Source organism: Leptinotarsa decemlineata, unplaced genomic scaffold (genome assembly GCF_025532065.1).
Source record: "Leptinotarsa decemlineata unplaced genomic scaffold, Ldec_3_MD MMD2_tig00026336_RagTag_RagTag, whole genome shotgun sequence".
Lineage (NCBI taxonomy): Eukaryota > Metazoa > Arthropoda > Insecta > Coleoptera > Chrysomelidae > Leptinotarsa > Leptinotarsa decemlineata.
In genome coordinates this window covers 10,020,685-10,039,260 of record NW_027412692.1, presented here as the reverse complement: position 1 = coordinate 10,039,260, position 18,576 = coordinate 10,020,685, and the positions used below count along the sequence as shown (strand labels likewise).

The 18,576-nt window shown below is 34.8% G+C and overlaps 1 protein-coding gene across 4 annotated transcripts in view; it reads left to right on the top strand.

Moving 5' to 3' along the window:
- ASPP (Ankyrin-repeat, SH3-domain, and Proline-rich-region containing Protein) overlaps positions 1 to 18,576 on the top strand; it is a 645,170-nt gene that overhangs the window by 294,206 nt on the left and 332,388 nt on the right. For all 4 annotated transcript variants that reach the window (XM_074183284.1, XM_074183285.1, XM_023158287.2 and 1 more), the window contains one exon: positions 17,209 to 17,264. In XM_074183284.1, coding sequence (XP_074039385.1) covers positions 17,209 to 17,264 — 56 coding nt within the window. The remainder of the gene's footprint in view (positions 1 to 17,208; positions 17,265 to 18,576) is intronic.

Below are 18,576 nucleotides of genomic sequence, written 5' to 3'. Positions count from 1 at the left end.
TATGGGGCACAAGCTCAGCGTACCACCAGTTATTAATGAATCAAAAAAAATTGTTAGAACTATGGCTAAGGCTGGACCAAGGGAACATGCCAAACCATTGTTCATCAAAATGCAAATTTTAATACTTCCATGTATATATATATCACAGAAGCAATCTTGTGAATACACAAAAATAAAAATGCGAACACTACTGGGTGTGAAATGTACAAGTGCAATACCCGCAATAAAGAATTGTATAGAGTACCTCTAGTGAACTACACTAAAACAATAAAGCAAACTGACTATCTGCCAATTGAACTATATAACATTATACCGGTGGATTGGAACACATTCACAACGAAAATATTGAAAGACTACTTAAAAAAATTAGTTATTGAAAATCCACTGTATACTATAGAAGATGTTTTTCCCATATATAGACTTATATTTAGTACTGTCTATTTAACGTACTACCTTACCTAAAGCTCAGTTTCTAGGATTATCTCATTTTTACAGTACCCACTACTTCTATTTCTACATAGATTTACAAATTTTATATAAATTTTTTTATTACTACACCTCAGTCTTGGCGTACCTATACAATTATGTTGTGAATTTCATCAACATTTCTGTAATTTTTAAAGGTCAATAGATGTATCATCTTATCCTAATGGAATCGAATCGGATATCATTCACAGGATTCCTATACAGTATAATTATTAATCTACACATCTTTGTATAGAGTTGATTTTTGAAATTGATTGCCTTCTTCGTTTCTTTGGAAGATTCACATATTGTTTTTTGTATCAAGATGGAGAAACATGGGTTTTTTATTTCCATAATCCCCAATTATTTAATTTTATAAAAAATAATCTTTTACTTTGTTTTTATTTCATTTCAAAAATTGAAAGTTGGAATTGGAAACCTTCCTGTAGACTAAATCCAACAGAGATACACCTGACCTGTAACACTGTCATTTACGCACTTTCCTTAGCTCGAGTTGGTGAAATCACTTGAGATTGCTTTACTAAATTCTGATTCGTCCCATCAGGGCCGTAGCGAAAAGAAAAACCAGGGGGGGAATGAATCCAAATTTTCCCAACCCCACCAGCAAAATTTCCCAACTTTCGAAAAAATGAAAGCCGAGGGATTAGTTACTGCTATAATATATTAATTTTCTTACTTAGCTATCCAAAGATTGGCTGAATGCTTATGCCTGTTAGGGTATGCACAAACAAAAATAAATTTTGGTAATTATAAAAATAATTATGGGAATTATTCTACTTTGGACCAAGGTCTTTGGTCTCCTACCACCATCCACCATGTATAGGAATATTCAATTTCCCAACTTTTCCAAGTCGAAAAAACAGCGAAAAGTTGGGAATTTTGTAAAATTGTCACTTCAAAATTTGTGGACTGTTCAGGACTGTTCTGTTACTTGGGAGAAATTAAACTTTTTTGAAGTTTTCAAAAAACTCAGAATTTCAAAGTATGGGATCTCCAAGTTATGCATGTTGGGAAATCCCAACCTTCTCCCGGTTGTTTCCCTTTTCTTATTACCTCTCCCTTTCTTTTCTCTCATCGAAAAAGCAGGGGGGAGGTTCCCCCCATCCCCCCTCATGGTGACGGCCCTGTGTCCCATTTATATTCGAGAATGTGTTCTTTCACCATTATTTCTAGTAACTTCTCGTAATTTTCTAGTATAAATTACCGGAAATTTTCCCAGATTCCGGTTAGTTCGAATAAATTAGTTTATGAATAAACCAGTGATATACTTAAATGAAAGTCTTCGGGTGGATACTAACAATCGAAACGTTGTGAAGTAACTTGACTTGGAATCTTTCAATTTTTTATTTTCATTTGTTTGTTGATAATTTTTAATTTTCATCTCAATTTTTTATAGGTTCTTTCAATTATCACCCGTAAACGATTGTGGATACTAACAATCAAAATGTCGTGAAGTAACTTGATTTGAAATCTTTTAATTTTTATTTCTTGTTGATAATTTTTAATTTTCATCTTGTGTTAATAGTTCAATTTTTTTATTTTTTATTGTTGTTTGTAATTTCATTTCATTTCATTGTAATTTCATTTTTTTTCTTTATATAATTGTTATTTTTCAGCTAATCTTTTTAATTTTTTATAGATTGTTTCAAGGATTTCAAATCGATTTATATCATAATAAACAATGGAAGTTCGAACTAATGAAATGCAGTAACAATCGTGTTAGATAATGCCTCTTATCGAAAATAATTTGCCAAGCAATTCTGGAACGCATGAAATGTTGCTGTTCGCTTTTTCAAAGCAAAATGTATTCAACGACTATTGAAGTCCCGTTCTATTCAGAGTTGAAATACAATTCTATTTTCATTACTGTCCCCGGCGGTGTTGCAGAATACCATCTTGCAACCTCCAGAGACTGTTTAATTCATCCTAATTTCCCTAGGATAAGAGATATTCTGAAGTAAAAGCGAAACATCCGAACGCAGCGCCTGAGGCCATTGGATAAAATTCAACCCGCATTTGAAGTTGACAATTATTACCTGTACAATGTAATCTGAATTTGTGGCAATTGCAATGCAATAGTTGTTTGAAGTTTATTTGAAAGTTGTTGACAATGTTTTATGGTGAATTTTACTAGTTCGAAGAAGATTGTGGATACTAAAGATCGAAACGTCGTGAATTTTTTTTGGATTTCGTTTATTTTAATTTTCAATCGTTCGATTTTCAATTTTAGCTCATTGTTATTGTAATATAATTTCATTTCACGTTTTGTTGCTCAATACAGGGTGTAACATAAGTACGTTAAAATATTCAAGTGACGTATTCCTGAGACAATTTTAAGAAAAAAAGTCTTCATGAACTTGTGTCCGAAAATGCTTCGTTTCGGAGATACGGCGTTTTGAAATTGAATTTTTTTGTTCGCTTTTTGAAAATAACTCTTGCAAAAAATAAGTTATTTGGACGAAATTAGGTACCTGGGTTTTTTTGACGTGGGAAATCATATTTACGTATTAATTTTCATGTAACATCTAGAGGGCGCTGCGTACGCTGTCATTATTTATTTCAAATTGCGCTAACTTTTTTGACAGTGAACTTTTGGTACTTTTCATGAAAAAACCTAATACCCACACCTTTTCCAAGTAAAAAAGGTACACTTCCTCAACAACGCCGGAGGTGATCGTTTTCGAGATATTTACAATTTTCTATATCGATGCATATTACTTAGCTTCTAGGACGCTAAGTGAAGTTGCTGAGAACATTACAAAAACTAAGTATGAGGTGGATCTTGTCAAAATAAACAACTTTTTCCTATAAAATATTCAACGAAGAATGATTCGTTTTCAAAATACAGATTGTTGAAATTTTTCAAAACATGGTAGGTTTTTGGCATAGGTTTTTTGCAATTTTAGTTATTTTCATCAAACTTTATACGCAGTATACCCGTACAGACTTTTTCTAAACTGAGCATTATCGATTGTTTGAAGGTGACTGACAATGTTTCATGATGAATTTCACTAGTTCGGACTTCCATTGTCTACTATATAAAATGATTTGAAATCCCTGAAACAACTAAAAAGGAATAATTATCGAACTGCTCATTCAATCCAAGTTGAAAAAATTTGTCGGGTTTAATTATTCAATTAGAAAGTGCTACATTTCGGAGTTTGTAAAAAAACAATTCGGAGAATTTAGGAAAATAAACATAAAAAAATTGAACGAAACTACTATTACAACAACTGTTCAAAGTGACGACCCCCAACAGTAATACAAGCTTCTGCCCTTCTCATCAAAGAATTCCGCACCCGTTGAAAAATGCCCGGAGTGTTTCTTGTCGTTTTGTAGCAAGCTTTGATGCGATCCCTCAACATTTCCTCGTTTTCAATGGGGCTAGCATAAACTAGTGATTTTAGGTGCCCCCTCTTCCTATCCATCGTTGGGAATATGCTACGTCTGAAAAATTTCTTGCTATCACACTAAAATGAGCAGGAGCTCCATCGTGCATAAACCAAGAGTGATTTCGGAGACCAATGGGAACATCTTCCATAAGTTGGGGAAGCTCGTGTTCGAAAAAAATTATGCACTTGATTTTAAATTTTATTGGAAATTTTATGATTGCATAGGCACAATTTTTTTTTAATATTTTATATCTCATAAATGGTCAGAGATAGGTAAAGGACATAGTTGACCAAATTGTTCACATTGGTTGGCTGAATTATAAAATTGAATAATATACAGGGTGTTCCATTTGAATATTTATGGTCGTTTATCAAAGATACAAATTGAGACTTATTTTTCAGACACTGTATGAAATAAGATTTGAGTTTCCTTCTGAAATAATAAGCACCATACCTTATCTCAATGTTGCTAGAAGTTGAGTTCGGTGTATCAGTTAATTCATGCGATATTAAATATTCAAAATACCATGTTTTCGCCAAAAAATATTACAAAATAATCAATATTTTAAAAACGGCGAGAGAACATGGATAGAACATGGTTCACAAAAGTAATTAAGATTTTGATGCAGAATTCAAAAATGATTTGAATTTTGAAATCTCCAAGTTGATGTTTGTTACATGTAGATGTGGCAAATATGCGGTGATGAAAATATTTTCGAAAGATAGATTACTGCATTCTACATCGGTAACCAAAATTTAAAACTCTCATCTTTTTTCGTTCTCTAGATACGTCTAAAAGACCATCGAATATGGAATTCCCTGTATACTTGTGCACATTGCCAATTACCGAAATCAATTTAATGCAGAGTGCAACACACTGTTGGTTGACACTGGAAGTCTCAGCATTCTAGAAATGACCTCTGACTTTATGCCTCCATCTGTCAACTACGAATTGCCTTATAAAGTACTGTTCCCGAGTAGAGAGGACTGGACCCTCCGTGAGAAGGAAATATCAAGAGCACATAGTCGTTGTTTCACAGATGGATCGAAAACACCATCACGTTCTGGTGCAGGTGTTTTCAGTCGCAGACTCAGAACAGATATATCAACCTGCCTAGGGTCCTATGCGACTGTATTTCAAGCGGAAATATATTATGTCATTGAACCTCATACACAAGTCAATAAAAATATTTTCAGACTGTCAAGCGGCGCGGCGTTAGAAGCTCTTGATTCCTACTGAGCAACGTCTAAATTTGTAGTGAATTGCCAAAAACGACTCTCCTTAATAGGAAGACTCAACAAATTGGTCACTATGGTCTGGATTCCTGACCATACTGGCCTGGAAGGTAATAAGGCTGCTGATGGCCAGGATTGGCTCACTCCAAGGCGTTCATTAGCCCCTCGAATATTGAAACCAAACAGTTGTTGGACTACAGGGATGAACTACGATGTCTAACAGGCCTTTTCACAGGTCACTGTCGTCTATATCAGATCACATACTTTGTGCCTGCCCCGCTCTGGACCATATCAGGTTTCAGTGTTTGGCTGGGTTTGTTTGGTCGAGTTTAACTAGGTATGAGCCACAATAAACCTTTGCGGGTAGCGGTGGAGGGTCGAATAGACATACTCACTTTTGACCTAACCTAACATGTTGAGTTCAATAAATACGTTTTTGGTAAATCGACTAACTGTTATCGGTGGAACATTATTAAACTATTTCCTGAGTACCTGTTCTAGCCAATTGTTTCAACAGTGGTTTCATCCAGTATTCGTTCATGTTTATCACAAAGAGCTTATTTGGTGATCATTTTCGGTATTCCAATTACATTGATTTGTTATATGGTCAGAGAGGAGAAACATGAAGCTTGTTAACATATACATACTCAGTTATTGAATGTTCAATACGCCCAGGTCGAGAGACATATACCTGTGGGTGGATACTATATTTGTTTGAAAAATTTTCAGCCCAAAAGAAAAGCATACAAATCAGTGGATCACATTTCCTATGGAATTTTTTAAGTACCTGTGAAGATTTTTGGAATTTGTCTTTGCATTGAAGAAACAGAAACCTTTCTATTTAGTTGAGGTGATACTTTTGAAGAATTACTCTTACCAGTCTTCAAAATTATCTTAGAGTCCGAAACTCCAGTTCGGATTGGTGCTAAAAGTCATGTTTTTCCTCAAATATCAAACGTTAAGTTCAAATTACCTAAAGGAACGACACTGGAGGTTAATGAACTGATAACTATCAGAAAACAACTACTTTCCTGTCTAATACTAAGAAAAGCTTTGAATTATATCCGACACGTTTCAGTGCAGAATTCTTCACAGAAGTAATTCCTATATGTTTTTGTCGATACAAATGCCGTAATCGAATTTCAATTATTGGAGAGGCCACTCGTCAGTGCAAAATAGTGTCATACATCAACACGAAGTCGATGACTTCCTTTAATCAAAAACCAAATCCATTCATAGAATCATATCTCGAACAAAGCTGTTGTTAAATTCGGAATCGAAAAATTTTCAGTGGATAGTTTTTTTCCATTTGTATACTTAGAACTGAATTTTCAACAACTTGACACGTGAAACACGTCTCGAGTTGTCAAAAATAACGATTTGGTGTTGGGATAAAATAATATTCACTGATGTTAGTATTTGTAGAAAAGGACAGGAAAAAAGAAAGAATCACAAATAGTCAATGAAAAGTTCCAAAAGAGTAGGAATATTTAGGTATATCATTATTTTAGAATTGTTATCAATTATTTCTGATAGCCCTTCACATAAAAAAACAACGATGTAGAAAACAATTAGTTGGAAAGGTTACAACTCGAAAACTCTAGTAAACTCGAAATATGCAGTTTCAAAAATGTAGCCATTGCAAAATTGATTATTACTGTCTTGAGAATTATGTATATATAAGCTAAAACACTTGAAGATCAGAACATCATAACCATGATGAGAATAGAAATGGAAATTATCTTCAATTTCATACATACATACATGGGATTTTTGGCACGTGAAAATAATGTTTCAAATTGCTCAATTCAAGTTTCCCAGTGATAAATTATCAGATGGTTGGGGAAGAAGCCGTCTTATCGACTTCCTCTTCCACGATGATGCGATAAAGTGCTAAAGTGCGTAAAACACGACCAATTCAAGTTGAAATAAAGGAAACGAAGGTCGGGTTACATTTCAGGCGTTCTAAATTCCTGTGGGTTATCGCTCTTAGGATATCATTAATCAAGATGTTTGATTATCCTCTTGGAGTCGTTCTTTTATTTCGCTCAGGATCGGAGTCCGTGCTTTCTTTTTTCCGGTTCGGTGGAAATTCGTGATTGATTTTTTCTTCCGTAGGTGAATTCTAGTGAGATGCTTTTTCAATCATTGTTACTCACCACAACTGCTGTTACAGGTGTCAATCAATCAAGGATATACTGATTGATTGCCAGAAAAATACTTTTTTGGAAAACGATGAGAAAGCAACTGGAAAAACAGTGGCAGATACATAGGTTTCTTTGGAAATGTCAGACTTTTCATTGATATTACTATATTGCATACATTTTTCGAGGAAAAAGCTTTGTATTTCTCCACCATCAAACAAAAGAAATGTGGGAATCTTCCAAAGAAAAACCTTTGTTCTTCTCTTTAGAAGTTTTTTCAGATACAAGCAGGAAGGAAAAGTCAGTCCGAAACAATTACTGTCAAACATATGAACACTGAATAACACGTAGATAATTATTTCCTATTCATTTTGTATCTAGTCTCAACGTGAGTAATTGAATTGAAACAGATGTCATTTACAGGAACATAAAAAAAATAATGTACTATCAAAAATATTGGCATAATAGGCCACTTACCTGAAATCTGGAAAATACCTGGTGTCCTTCGTAGTTTAGCGACAAAACTCTTATCCTTATCTTTTCGACAACATTTTAATTCAATTGACAATGAAAGCAAAGAATAAGTAAAACAAAAACTTGAAATATAAAATATATAGTGGTTTCTAAAAAAAATCATAACACACGCCTACTTTGTTTTTTTTTTCGTTAAAATCAGCCACTTGTAAATGAGCAATGTAAAAAAATGTTCTTAGTTTTTATTCTATTCCAAACTAGGAGGTTATATAAATACACAGTTTCAGTATATAAAATGTTCCTATTGAGCATTGTTGAGTGAAACCAATGAAAATGACAAGAAAAAGAACTGATGGTGGCAAAATTGTTTATATTCATGCCAAAAATATTTCATTATTATACATTCGTTTTATTTATATAGAGTTTTTAATTTTCACCCTGTCAGTACTTTAGTTATTATTTCGTTCATTATATTTTGTTGAGTGTTCCACAGGGCTCCATATTAGGTCCTATTTCGTTCATTCTCTATATAAACAGCATTGACTCGATAATTGAAGTCCGCTGATGGTTTTTCATTAGTTGTCTCTGCACCTGAAGTGAACCTGTAGAACATCTGCTTCAATAAATTTTTCGTGCATTCAAGATAATTTTATATTAGGTTGTATTGAAAGTTTTTTTCGTTTTTATGAGTCAACGTCCAACTGTAATGTCTTAGTGAATCTATTTGAATAAGTGCACTTTCGCCAATGTAATACAAGTCGATTAATTCCGTCAGCATGAAAGTTGGACGAAGGCTGATTTTGCCTGGTTCTGATTGGCGAAGGTTCTACCATTGAGAAAGTTATCGAAGTGCTTGGAAAGATGGTAGTCGGTTTGCCTCAAGCACTATACTGGAAAGTGTGGTGGGTGAGGAAACTCTCAGTTCGTTTAAATTTTGGACGGTGATTTGTGAAACGTGTGGAGCAGGAACATACCTCTTCTGTTTGACAGTCCCGACTGCTGCTGATGCAATTTTCTGTATATTTCGTATATTTCCTAACAATAGGACTCTGCTAAGATGGTTTGGCCTGGTTGCAGGAAGTCAAAGTGAATCACATCAGTCGCTGACTGCCATAAAGTCTTTGCCTTTTTTTGCCTTTGGAAAGTGCCTGGATAGCCCATCGGTGTTCAACCACTTTCCTGAACGTCTTTTGTTATCGTAGAGGATCCACTTTTCAATACACGCGACGATTCGACTCAAAAAAGGATCGTTTTGGTTGCGCAAAAGCAAAGAAGAACAGACCTCGAAACTTGGCACCCACTTTTCGAGCTTCTTGATCTTTCCATACCACCGCATAGGAGCTGTTGGGGTTAGTTTTCACCAGGGTCGTCAAATCCCCGTTCTGAGTTACTGTTAGTTTAGGTTAGATCTAAAGTGAGTTGGTTTATTCGACCCTCCACCGCAACTCGCAAGGGTTCATTGTGGGTCACACCTATTCACACTCGACGGCTCTGGCGAACTCTAAGAACCTGATTCGGTCCCCAACGGGGCAGGCACAAAGTATACGCTCTGCTGTTTCATCATTTTCCAAACAGAGGCGACATACACTGTCTTCCGACAGTCCGAGTCTCTGCATATAATGATTCAAGTGACAGTGGCCTGTAAGAAGGCCTGTTTGACATCGTAGTTCATCCCTACTGTAGTCCAACAACTGTTTGGTACCAAGCTTCGAAGGCGTGAGCCAATCCTGGAAGATTCTGCCAGAAGTCCATGAATCTTCTTGCCATGCAGGTGTTCAATCTTTATTTGGCGAAGCCTAAAGCGATGCCAATGACAGTTTCTGGTCCGATGTAGCTGCTTGCTGCACCCTCCTTTGCAAGGGAGTCAGGAGCTTCATTGCCTTCTAGGCCAGTAAGGCTAGGAATCCAGTATCCACTTTTTATTCAGTATTAATTTATTTAACAACACCTACCTGCCCATGTAATTGCAGAATTGTTAATGAAAATATAGGAATTATATTTGAATTTTAACCTAATTAATATTTATAACTTCTTACATGATGAAAAAAAAACAAATAAATTATGAATTAATCTTTTTATTAAAAAATATCATCGAATACATTTATTTTTATTGAAAGTAAAGAAATGGAATAAAGGGTACAAAAACTACAATTTATCATTTTAATCATCTTCTTCCTGGCTGCTGGTAAATTTCAAAATGGTCTTCATTATCGTCTTCAACGACATTTGTCTCAAGTTCTTCCATGATTTCGGGGTCAAAGGTTCCATCTTCGTTAATGTCGCTCTGATATGGTAGAGCATTGAGACAAGCTTGCCCATTACATTGGCCACAAGCTAAAGAGCATTGCAAGCCCGCTTTCCTGCATCCGCATCGTGAACCACAACCACTCTTGCAGTTGCAGAAAATTGTATTCAGCAAATCTTCTGGAGCAGGTGGTAAAATTGTCATGATAGGCTCCAGAAAATCGTTTCGCATTGCCCAACCCCATACCTGGGGTTCCAAATCATGTCCTAACCAAGTTTGAACTTGATAATATAGACGGTTGAAATGTTGATGAGCAGCTGCACTTGTTGGTGGAATATTTGAAAGCTGCACAGGTTTATTAGGTTTTGTAGGCTTGACGTAATGCATATAACAAAGATGATCGAGACTTTTCACAGATTTCGGAGCATTATAGACTGCCAATAAGGTTTGAGTTCCACTCTCTAATAATCTCTGGGCCGAACAATTTTCTTCCTCAAATGCTGCAGCTAGTTCATCCAAATTTGTCAGTTTCTCAAAAACTTTTAAAAACGATTTTTTTCCCTTTTTAAAAAGCGCAGAAGTTGTGTCACAGCCACTTAATGCGTGCAGAAATAAAATATGTTTTTTAGAATGAGGATAATTATCAAAACTTTTAGTCGAGTATATCTCCGTTTTTACATTACCTTTCCCAACTTTTTTAAAGAAAATTTCTTGTTCGTAAGACAGTGTACGCCCAATTAAAATGACAAGTAAATCTATATCTTGTCCTATTATAACTGCAGTTTTTTAGACTTTGATTCTTCAATTGCAGTTTCAACAATAAGAACATACGCATCTATATATGGCGCGTTTTCGACCGGAGGCACCGGTTGACCTGAAGTGATGCTGTGACCGCGTGCTCTCCGCCCTCTATCTCGAAAACGGTTCACCGTATAAAAAAATTTTTTAAACAAAATTTGTAGAGAATTTTGTATTCTACAATATTGATAATAAATACAAATAGCAAAAAACCCATAGGAAATGAGATATTTCCAAAAAAAGCGCAAAAAACCGATTTTTGTTAACTTTGACCTTGAAACTTAATAGTTGCTTACACCCTACCATATGTAGGTTTTGAGACAATTTTTAGGGTGTCAATGTACATGTATTTACAGACTTACAGCTGGGTATCTCGAATTCCGAGATTCTTACCTAATTTAAGCTTAAATGACTGGATTATGGTATATAAGGGCTAATGCAATGAACCACTGTTAGTTTAAAGTTTAAGTTTGAAAATGTCCTTATAGGACGAAACTGCAGTAACGTTAGTTACAAATAAAAGTAGTAAATAGCAATTCAAAAAGTTTTTTTCTCTTGAAACTCCAGCGCCCTGAAGTGAATAAACGTTGAAAATTTGCATGTTCTGAGAAACATCTTGTATACCAAATTGGAAATATTCGTAAATACCACCACTACGCCTATGTGAGAACGCCCAATCGAGAGAGACAAGTGCAATTCCAAGATCGTAATGAGTCTGTTACGATCCGATTAACACTCCCATTGGTAAAGATTGCATCTATATGGCTCGATTATTAACCAGTGGCATTGACCTTGAGCAGGTTCAATTGCCCCCGGTGTGCTATAATTATTTTTTTCTGGAATCAGAAATTATTAGTTATATTGGTTACGCAACTGGAATGTATTAAAGCACACGTAGTTGTCGGCTCATTACTTCCAGTACGAATGGAGAAATTTATTTGAAAATTTGAGAGAACCCAAAGGAATTATTTTTGGCGAAAAATATAGTTTGGGAAAAATACTTCAATGGAATTCAAAAATATCGAATATGAGAATCAGTCTGAGAAGTAGACACTTGCGCGAGCTAAGGATCAAGCAGGTCTCACTTTCTAACGTGCGATGTCTAGCACGGGTAAGAACGCAGCATTTAGATTCACAAGTTCTGAAATTCCTAGTATATCCGGAGATATCCTGAAAAAACAGAAATTTCGGAAAATCATTTTTTTCTGGCTTCATTTTTCGAAGGATTCGAAAATAAATTGCACTTCCACATTGCCACTTTTTCTCTGCTACATAATGGTGTTTTCAGATTTGCTATCCGACGTTTCGTCTTCAGGCCACTATCATCAACTTAATTTTTTCTTAAGGGTGTTACATTGGATTCTTTTTGTTTTGAATAGAACAAGATTTTACCTTTTCAATGATGTATCATAAGTTATTAATAATACAAATTTCAACTAGTCTCTTCACTGTATATATAATATTGTAGGGTGTTTTATAAAGAACTTCAAATTTCTCAAATGTAGTAAGGGAAATATTTCTTTTTATTTTAAACTTTGTTTAAAGGCAGTTGATTCGTCTCATTTAATCAATCAGAGGTCGTATTGATTCTTTAAAACAGTTTTGTGCAGGAACCAGTATTTTTTAGGTTTTTTCTTGGTTTGAAACGAATTCTATGAACTGAAACAAATATGGAGAACAATACCTATTGAACATTCGGGTAATTAAAAACCGATCTTCACAAAAATTGACGGAAAATTGAGCAACAGCGTAAAAGCACAAGAAGTGCTTTTTCAAACAAGACTCAACCTCTAACGGAAGCAAGAAACTCTTTGGAAGGTTCGAAATAGATGAACATTTCAACCTAGCAGACCACTGTTATAATATTCATGCAGTCATTGTTCACTGTGGTTCTGGCGTTGAATTTGGTCATTATTACGCCTTGGCCAAAGAAGAAACGGACTGGTTTAAGTTTGACGATAGTCGTGTCACGAAGTGTTCTGGCGATGCATTGAATTTATTGGAGCCTCTGGAGACACCCTACATTTTGTTTTATGAGAGAGAGGACATTGTTAGATCAAGATCTTCAGATGATGTGGTGCTGCAGGTTTTTCTGGGTTTTCCTGCAGCTGAAAAAGCAAATGCGCCACTGGAATCAATGAAGTCGCCCCGGGGCGCCAATTAATTTTTATTGTTGTATTTATTTTATTTTTATCGTTGTTTTAACACATTGTAATAATTTTATATAGTTGGCCACATTTTTGCATATATTGTAAAGTACTATTAATATTACAGTTATTACTCTTTTTCGAAAAATTGGAGATATTGAAAAAATAATTCGTATCATAATAGGCTTTGACTTTGATGTTTCTAAATTTGACTTTCAATTTGTAACACTCAATGACATTTTGTTATTGTACAAGTCATTGAATTTTTAGTGAAAAATGGCTTTCACGAATGAAAAAAAAAAGATATGATACAAATTCATCACAAATACGATAGAAACAGTGTTAGGACATCGGAAATGTATTTGAACTTGTATCCGGAAAGACGATAACAACATCTAACTATGTTCAAGTTATTGGATCAAAATCTCTCCGAGTTTGGATCGTTTGAAAAACCAATGAAAAAATACGGAGACAGAATCGACAATCCAAATTTGATAAATGAGGTGTGTATGAGGTAAATTAGACATTGTTTGTTTTTCAATGAAAATAGAACAAATAACAATAATAATCAACTAAAATGTAAAGACAAAGGTAAATCACAGCAAATGCTCAAAAGGTTGGCCTTGTTCATGATAACACAACTGTGCCCTTCTTCGAATATCATTCACTGCACGATTAATTTCCTTCCACCTCATCTTCCGAACTCTCTAACAGTGCTGTGTTGAAGGTCCTCAATATTTTGATATTCCCTTTGACCATAAACTCTATTTTTCAGGTTCCCCATAAGAATGCATCCATAACACTCAAATTAGGAGACCTTGCTGGCCACCTCACCGGCCCATTATTCCTTATCCATTTATCACCAAACCTTTCAGTCGGGTGGTGTGCGGTGGTGCACCATCATGTTGAAATAGATGTTGTTATAGTTAGCTAAAGGTAGATCATCCAAATAGCCTTCGAAAATCGACATTAAAATCTGGAGATGGGTTTCTCCGTTCAGAATTCCGTCAAATGAATGAGGACCCAAATTCCACACGTTGAAACTAAATCGCACTTGAGGTCGAATTTCTAGAAACTGCCTGGGGTTCTTTATGCTCCAAATGTGTTTGTTATTTCGGTTGAATATCACATAATTCGTAATAAGCACATGAAGGGCTTTCATCTGTCCAAATTAAATTTTTCAGGAGAACAGGAAAGTCAAGTCTACTTATTAGCCAATTACAAAATTCTAATCGCCTTTAGGGATCACCTGGATGCAGTTTCTGAGATTTCTGTATTTTATAATATTTTAAACCGATCTTTTGAGATATCTTGATTTGATTTGATTTGATTTTTATCTCACTTATCTCATACATAATACCTCATTTTTCTTAGTTTCCTGGTCCATTCTGTCTCCGAATTTTTTTCTCGGTTTTTCAAATGAACCAAACTCGATGAGATCTTGATCTAGTAACTTGAACATAGTTCGATGTGGTTGTCGTCTTTCGGAATATAAGTTTGAATACATTTCCGATGGCCTTACAGTGTTTCTATCGTATTTGTAAAACATTTTTATCATATTCCTTTTTTCTTCATTCTTGAAAGCCATTTTTCGCCAAAAATTCGATGAATTGTACAATAACAAAATGTCATTGAAAGTCGAATTTAGAAACATCAAAGTCAAAGCCTATTATGATAAGAATAATTTTTTTTTCAATATCTACAATTTTTCGAAAAAGAATGGTAACTTATGATACATCATTAAAAAGGTAGAATCTGGTTCCATTCAAAACAGACAGAATTCAATGTAGCGCCCGTAAGAAAAAATAAAATTGATGATGGTACCCGGAAGAAGAAACGTCGGATAGCAAATCTGAAAACACCATTATGCAGCAGGGAAAAAGTGGCAATGTGAAAGTGTAATTTATTTTCGGATCCTCCGAAAAATAAAGCCATAAAAAAACAAAACCCATTTTCCGAAATTTCTGTTTTTTCCGGATATCTTCAGATATACTCAGAATTTCAGAACTTTCTCAACGGTATATTGTTAGTCAGGTAAATGCGCAACTTTGCCCCAATTCAACCATGTTCGTACCTCTCATAGTTTCCGATATTCCAATGGTGAGGATCGAATTTTGAACACCCTGTATAACTAGAATTAACTTCCTTAGCTCGTCATGCTACTATATCGTACTATATCCACCATTTGATAATTTATAATGACTTGACAATGTTGTAGGTTATTTTCAAATATTCAGAAACGGAATAAGAAAAATAGAAAAATATAAACAAAGTTAGAAATTTAAATAAAACACTCCTAATAGTGTTGATTTCTGTATCCGAGTAGTACTTCATTTTCGATTTGGTCACAGAGAAAAACTTGATTCTTCGATTTCCCTTCGATACCGTTCCAAACTTACCTACAGCATAATTTAATATTATACACAGTTCGCGCTGAGGTGCCAGCTCAGGTGTGAATTATTCAGCTCATATTACGAGATTGATGAAGCAGTTTATGCATTTTTTGTTTGTTCCTCTTCGAGCATTTACAGATTATTATGCGCCAGTTTTGATCGTAGTTGTGTACACATTTTTGAAGCAATAACCATAAAATACTGGAATGAATTTGCATCCTGACTATGAGTTTGAGCAATTGTAGGCGTAAATTAGTGTGAAGATTAATTCCGAGAGCTGTTCACGAGATTAAAATCAATAGTATAAGGTACAATTTGTAATAACTGCCATCGCGATGGCATGCTGGCACTCGTTTCTTCGGTGACGATATTTCTCTAGTTGAAAAAGCGCTGAACTACATTAAGATTGTCGGACCTTTGAGCGTCATTGTGGTCATGTACAAGTTGGGCTAGACTGAACAAATGTATATATTACATCCTGTCGATGATCATACGCTTGGTAAAGTTAAAAACGCTGAGATGAGGTATTTGTGGCTAGCGTTGTTAACGCGAGGGCTTGGGGAGTCTTGCGAGAGACACAAAAAGTCAGTCACCGGATCCCGTCGAGACGAGATCGGGGGTCTCATCCCTCAGCCTTTGAGGCTGAGGAAGGTGGCCTAAGTAGGGGAGGTATTCAGTTTGTAAGCACGTGGTGCGAAATTTAAGAAAAATTGGTAGTGAAATCATAAACCGGTAATGGGTACAGGGGTGTTTGAAATTAAAGCGTTGGTGTTGAAGACACACCGGGTCAACGGAACCTATGGTTGAGTATGAACCACCCAAAGAGGCGTTATGTGAGTGTTTGTTTTCTTAAACCAGTGATATTGAGAGAGTTCACATATTTTTTTATCTGAGTTCACTTCCTATTTGCAAAGAGGTTATATATTGTTCATTTCCTAGTGCTAATTATTGAGCTAGAGTTCATAATACAATTACAAAAAAGGGCGAAAATTTGAAGTTATACACCACTAAAAGTAAAACTAAAAGTATGTTGTATTGAGTTGGTGCATGTGTAGTTATTCAACAGGATGAATTATTAGTAAATATCAGGGTCAAATTGTCGGCATTTACTTTATTCTAGTTTCTTTTATTTTATAAAATTTTAAATTTTTTATTTTATGTTATAAGATTTTACACGTTGTTTTTTCATTCTGTTCATGAAATCGTTGTTTTACTTATTATACTTGGACTTATGAAACCTTGGACTTTCATTTTCTCTTAGACTGAGAAAAACACCATTCTCGTAGAGTGAGATGAAGTTAAGAGAACAAAAACAAATAAACGACTTTTTGTCAATCAATCGAGAAGGGAATAGGAATGAAAAGCATTTTAAGTAAGATTGAAATTCAGTTCTGGAACCACATAACGAGAGAGAATATATGTAGGTATACCAAATGATCAGATTTCAAAAAGACCGGCCTTCTTGCGATCGGCACGAACCCTACAGTCTTTCCGGAATTGCTTGACTTCCAAATTTTGATGTGGAGAAATCTGCATCTGGTGACAGCAGCTGCCAAAATTGATTTGAGAAAAAAATAAACCAGAAAGGAGCATTTATAACAAATTGGTGAAATAATTTCAAAGTATTAATTGAATTGAGAAAAGTATAAGTTTAATTGAGCTATCATCGATCATCACAAAAAAAATTATGATTGTTTCAAAATGAACGAACTGAAATGACAAAAGTTCATTTCGTTCGAATATATACTGACGTACCATTTTTTTTTGTGTTTTGTGCACCATTGTTGACCATTGAATGGTTTACTCTGCGTATATTCCTTACAAACTCATTCCAAGAAGTATACTCCACAATAAATACATTGATTTTCATCTGACGTTTTCTTTCGATTGCAGGAAGGACATTCGAAAAGAGAAATGGTATGAAGGAGCCAGATCACTTCGGTGAAACGGTGAGTAGATTCTTTCTTTTTTTACTCATTTCTGTTCTATTTCGCCAGTACTTTAGAAGATGTGACGACAATTTTTCCTTTTCGTTTTTTATTTGCGATTTGTTCTTCTAAGTAGTTCGTCGATTTCGAGTATTTCCTGTATTACTAGAAAATCGTGATGCTGACGTTATTCAACGTACAAAGTATCCAATTTTATGATTATAGCGTAAATCGAGTGAGACATGTACTTGAAAAATTCGAAAAATAAGGTGGATATTAAAATTTCACGGGCTGTGTACACTCGATTAGCGGTATTTTTATTTTTTTTAGTCGAAGTAAACAATATTGTGCACTCTTAACGTTGTCGGCACTCTCAAAGGACTAATAAAATCATTGAAATAAAAATAATATACGACTATTACAAATGCAATGAGATTCCTACCACTGATATCATGCTGAAGAAATTGAATACTTCCAGCCATAACTGTGATAAAACTTGTCAGAATTGGATAAAGAAACTAGGAATTAGCTTCAAAATAATAAGCAAACGTCAAGCAGTTATGGAAAACAGAAGAATAGTGGAATTACGTAACAAATTCTTTGAAAAAATAACTTATTATAGACAAGAACAACGGCAAAATTTCTATTTGGACGAAACTTGGTATGACACTTACGACATAGTTACGGAACAGTGGACTGATGGTTCGAGAATGTGTACGCCTAACATGATTTCAAACAAAGGATCGTGACTAATCATTGTGCATTGCGGAGAAGTAAAGGATGGGTTCCGAATTCATTGAAATTATGTGAAAACAACTTGAGGACTGCAATACTGACTATCATGAGAACATGGAAGTAAATATTTTCGAGGAATGATTTGAAGACACATCTATCCCAAATTTGGATACGAGTAGTGTAAAGTTTTTGATAACGCTTCCTATCATTCGCGACAGCTCATCTAAGTACCGAAAAAAAATTCGAGGAAAGATGAAATAAAAAGTTTTTCAATGGATAAAAATTTGTATTTTGAAGATTACTTTATCAAAAACCAACTAAATGTTGGTACATGGAGTTTTACAGACAAAAACATTTGAAAAAGTGTAAGCCCTTGAGGGTATTGCTGAAAAGTACCTATGGACACACCATACTGAGACCTCCTCCCTATTTTTGTGTTTTCAATCCCATCTAGTTGATTTGGGGAAAATTGAAACCAAACATCTGGCGTAAAAGAAGACTGGCAGAAAAGGATTAAAAAAGTAATTTCAGTTGAAAAAGACTATATGGAGATTGGACACTTCCATATTAATGGTGGAAATACATTCATTTATTGATT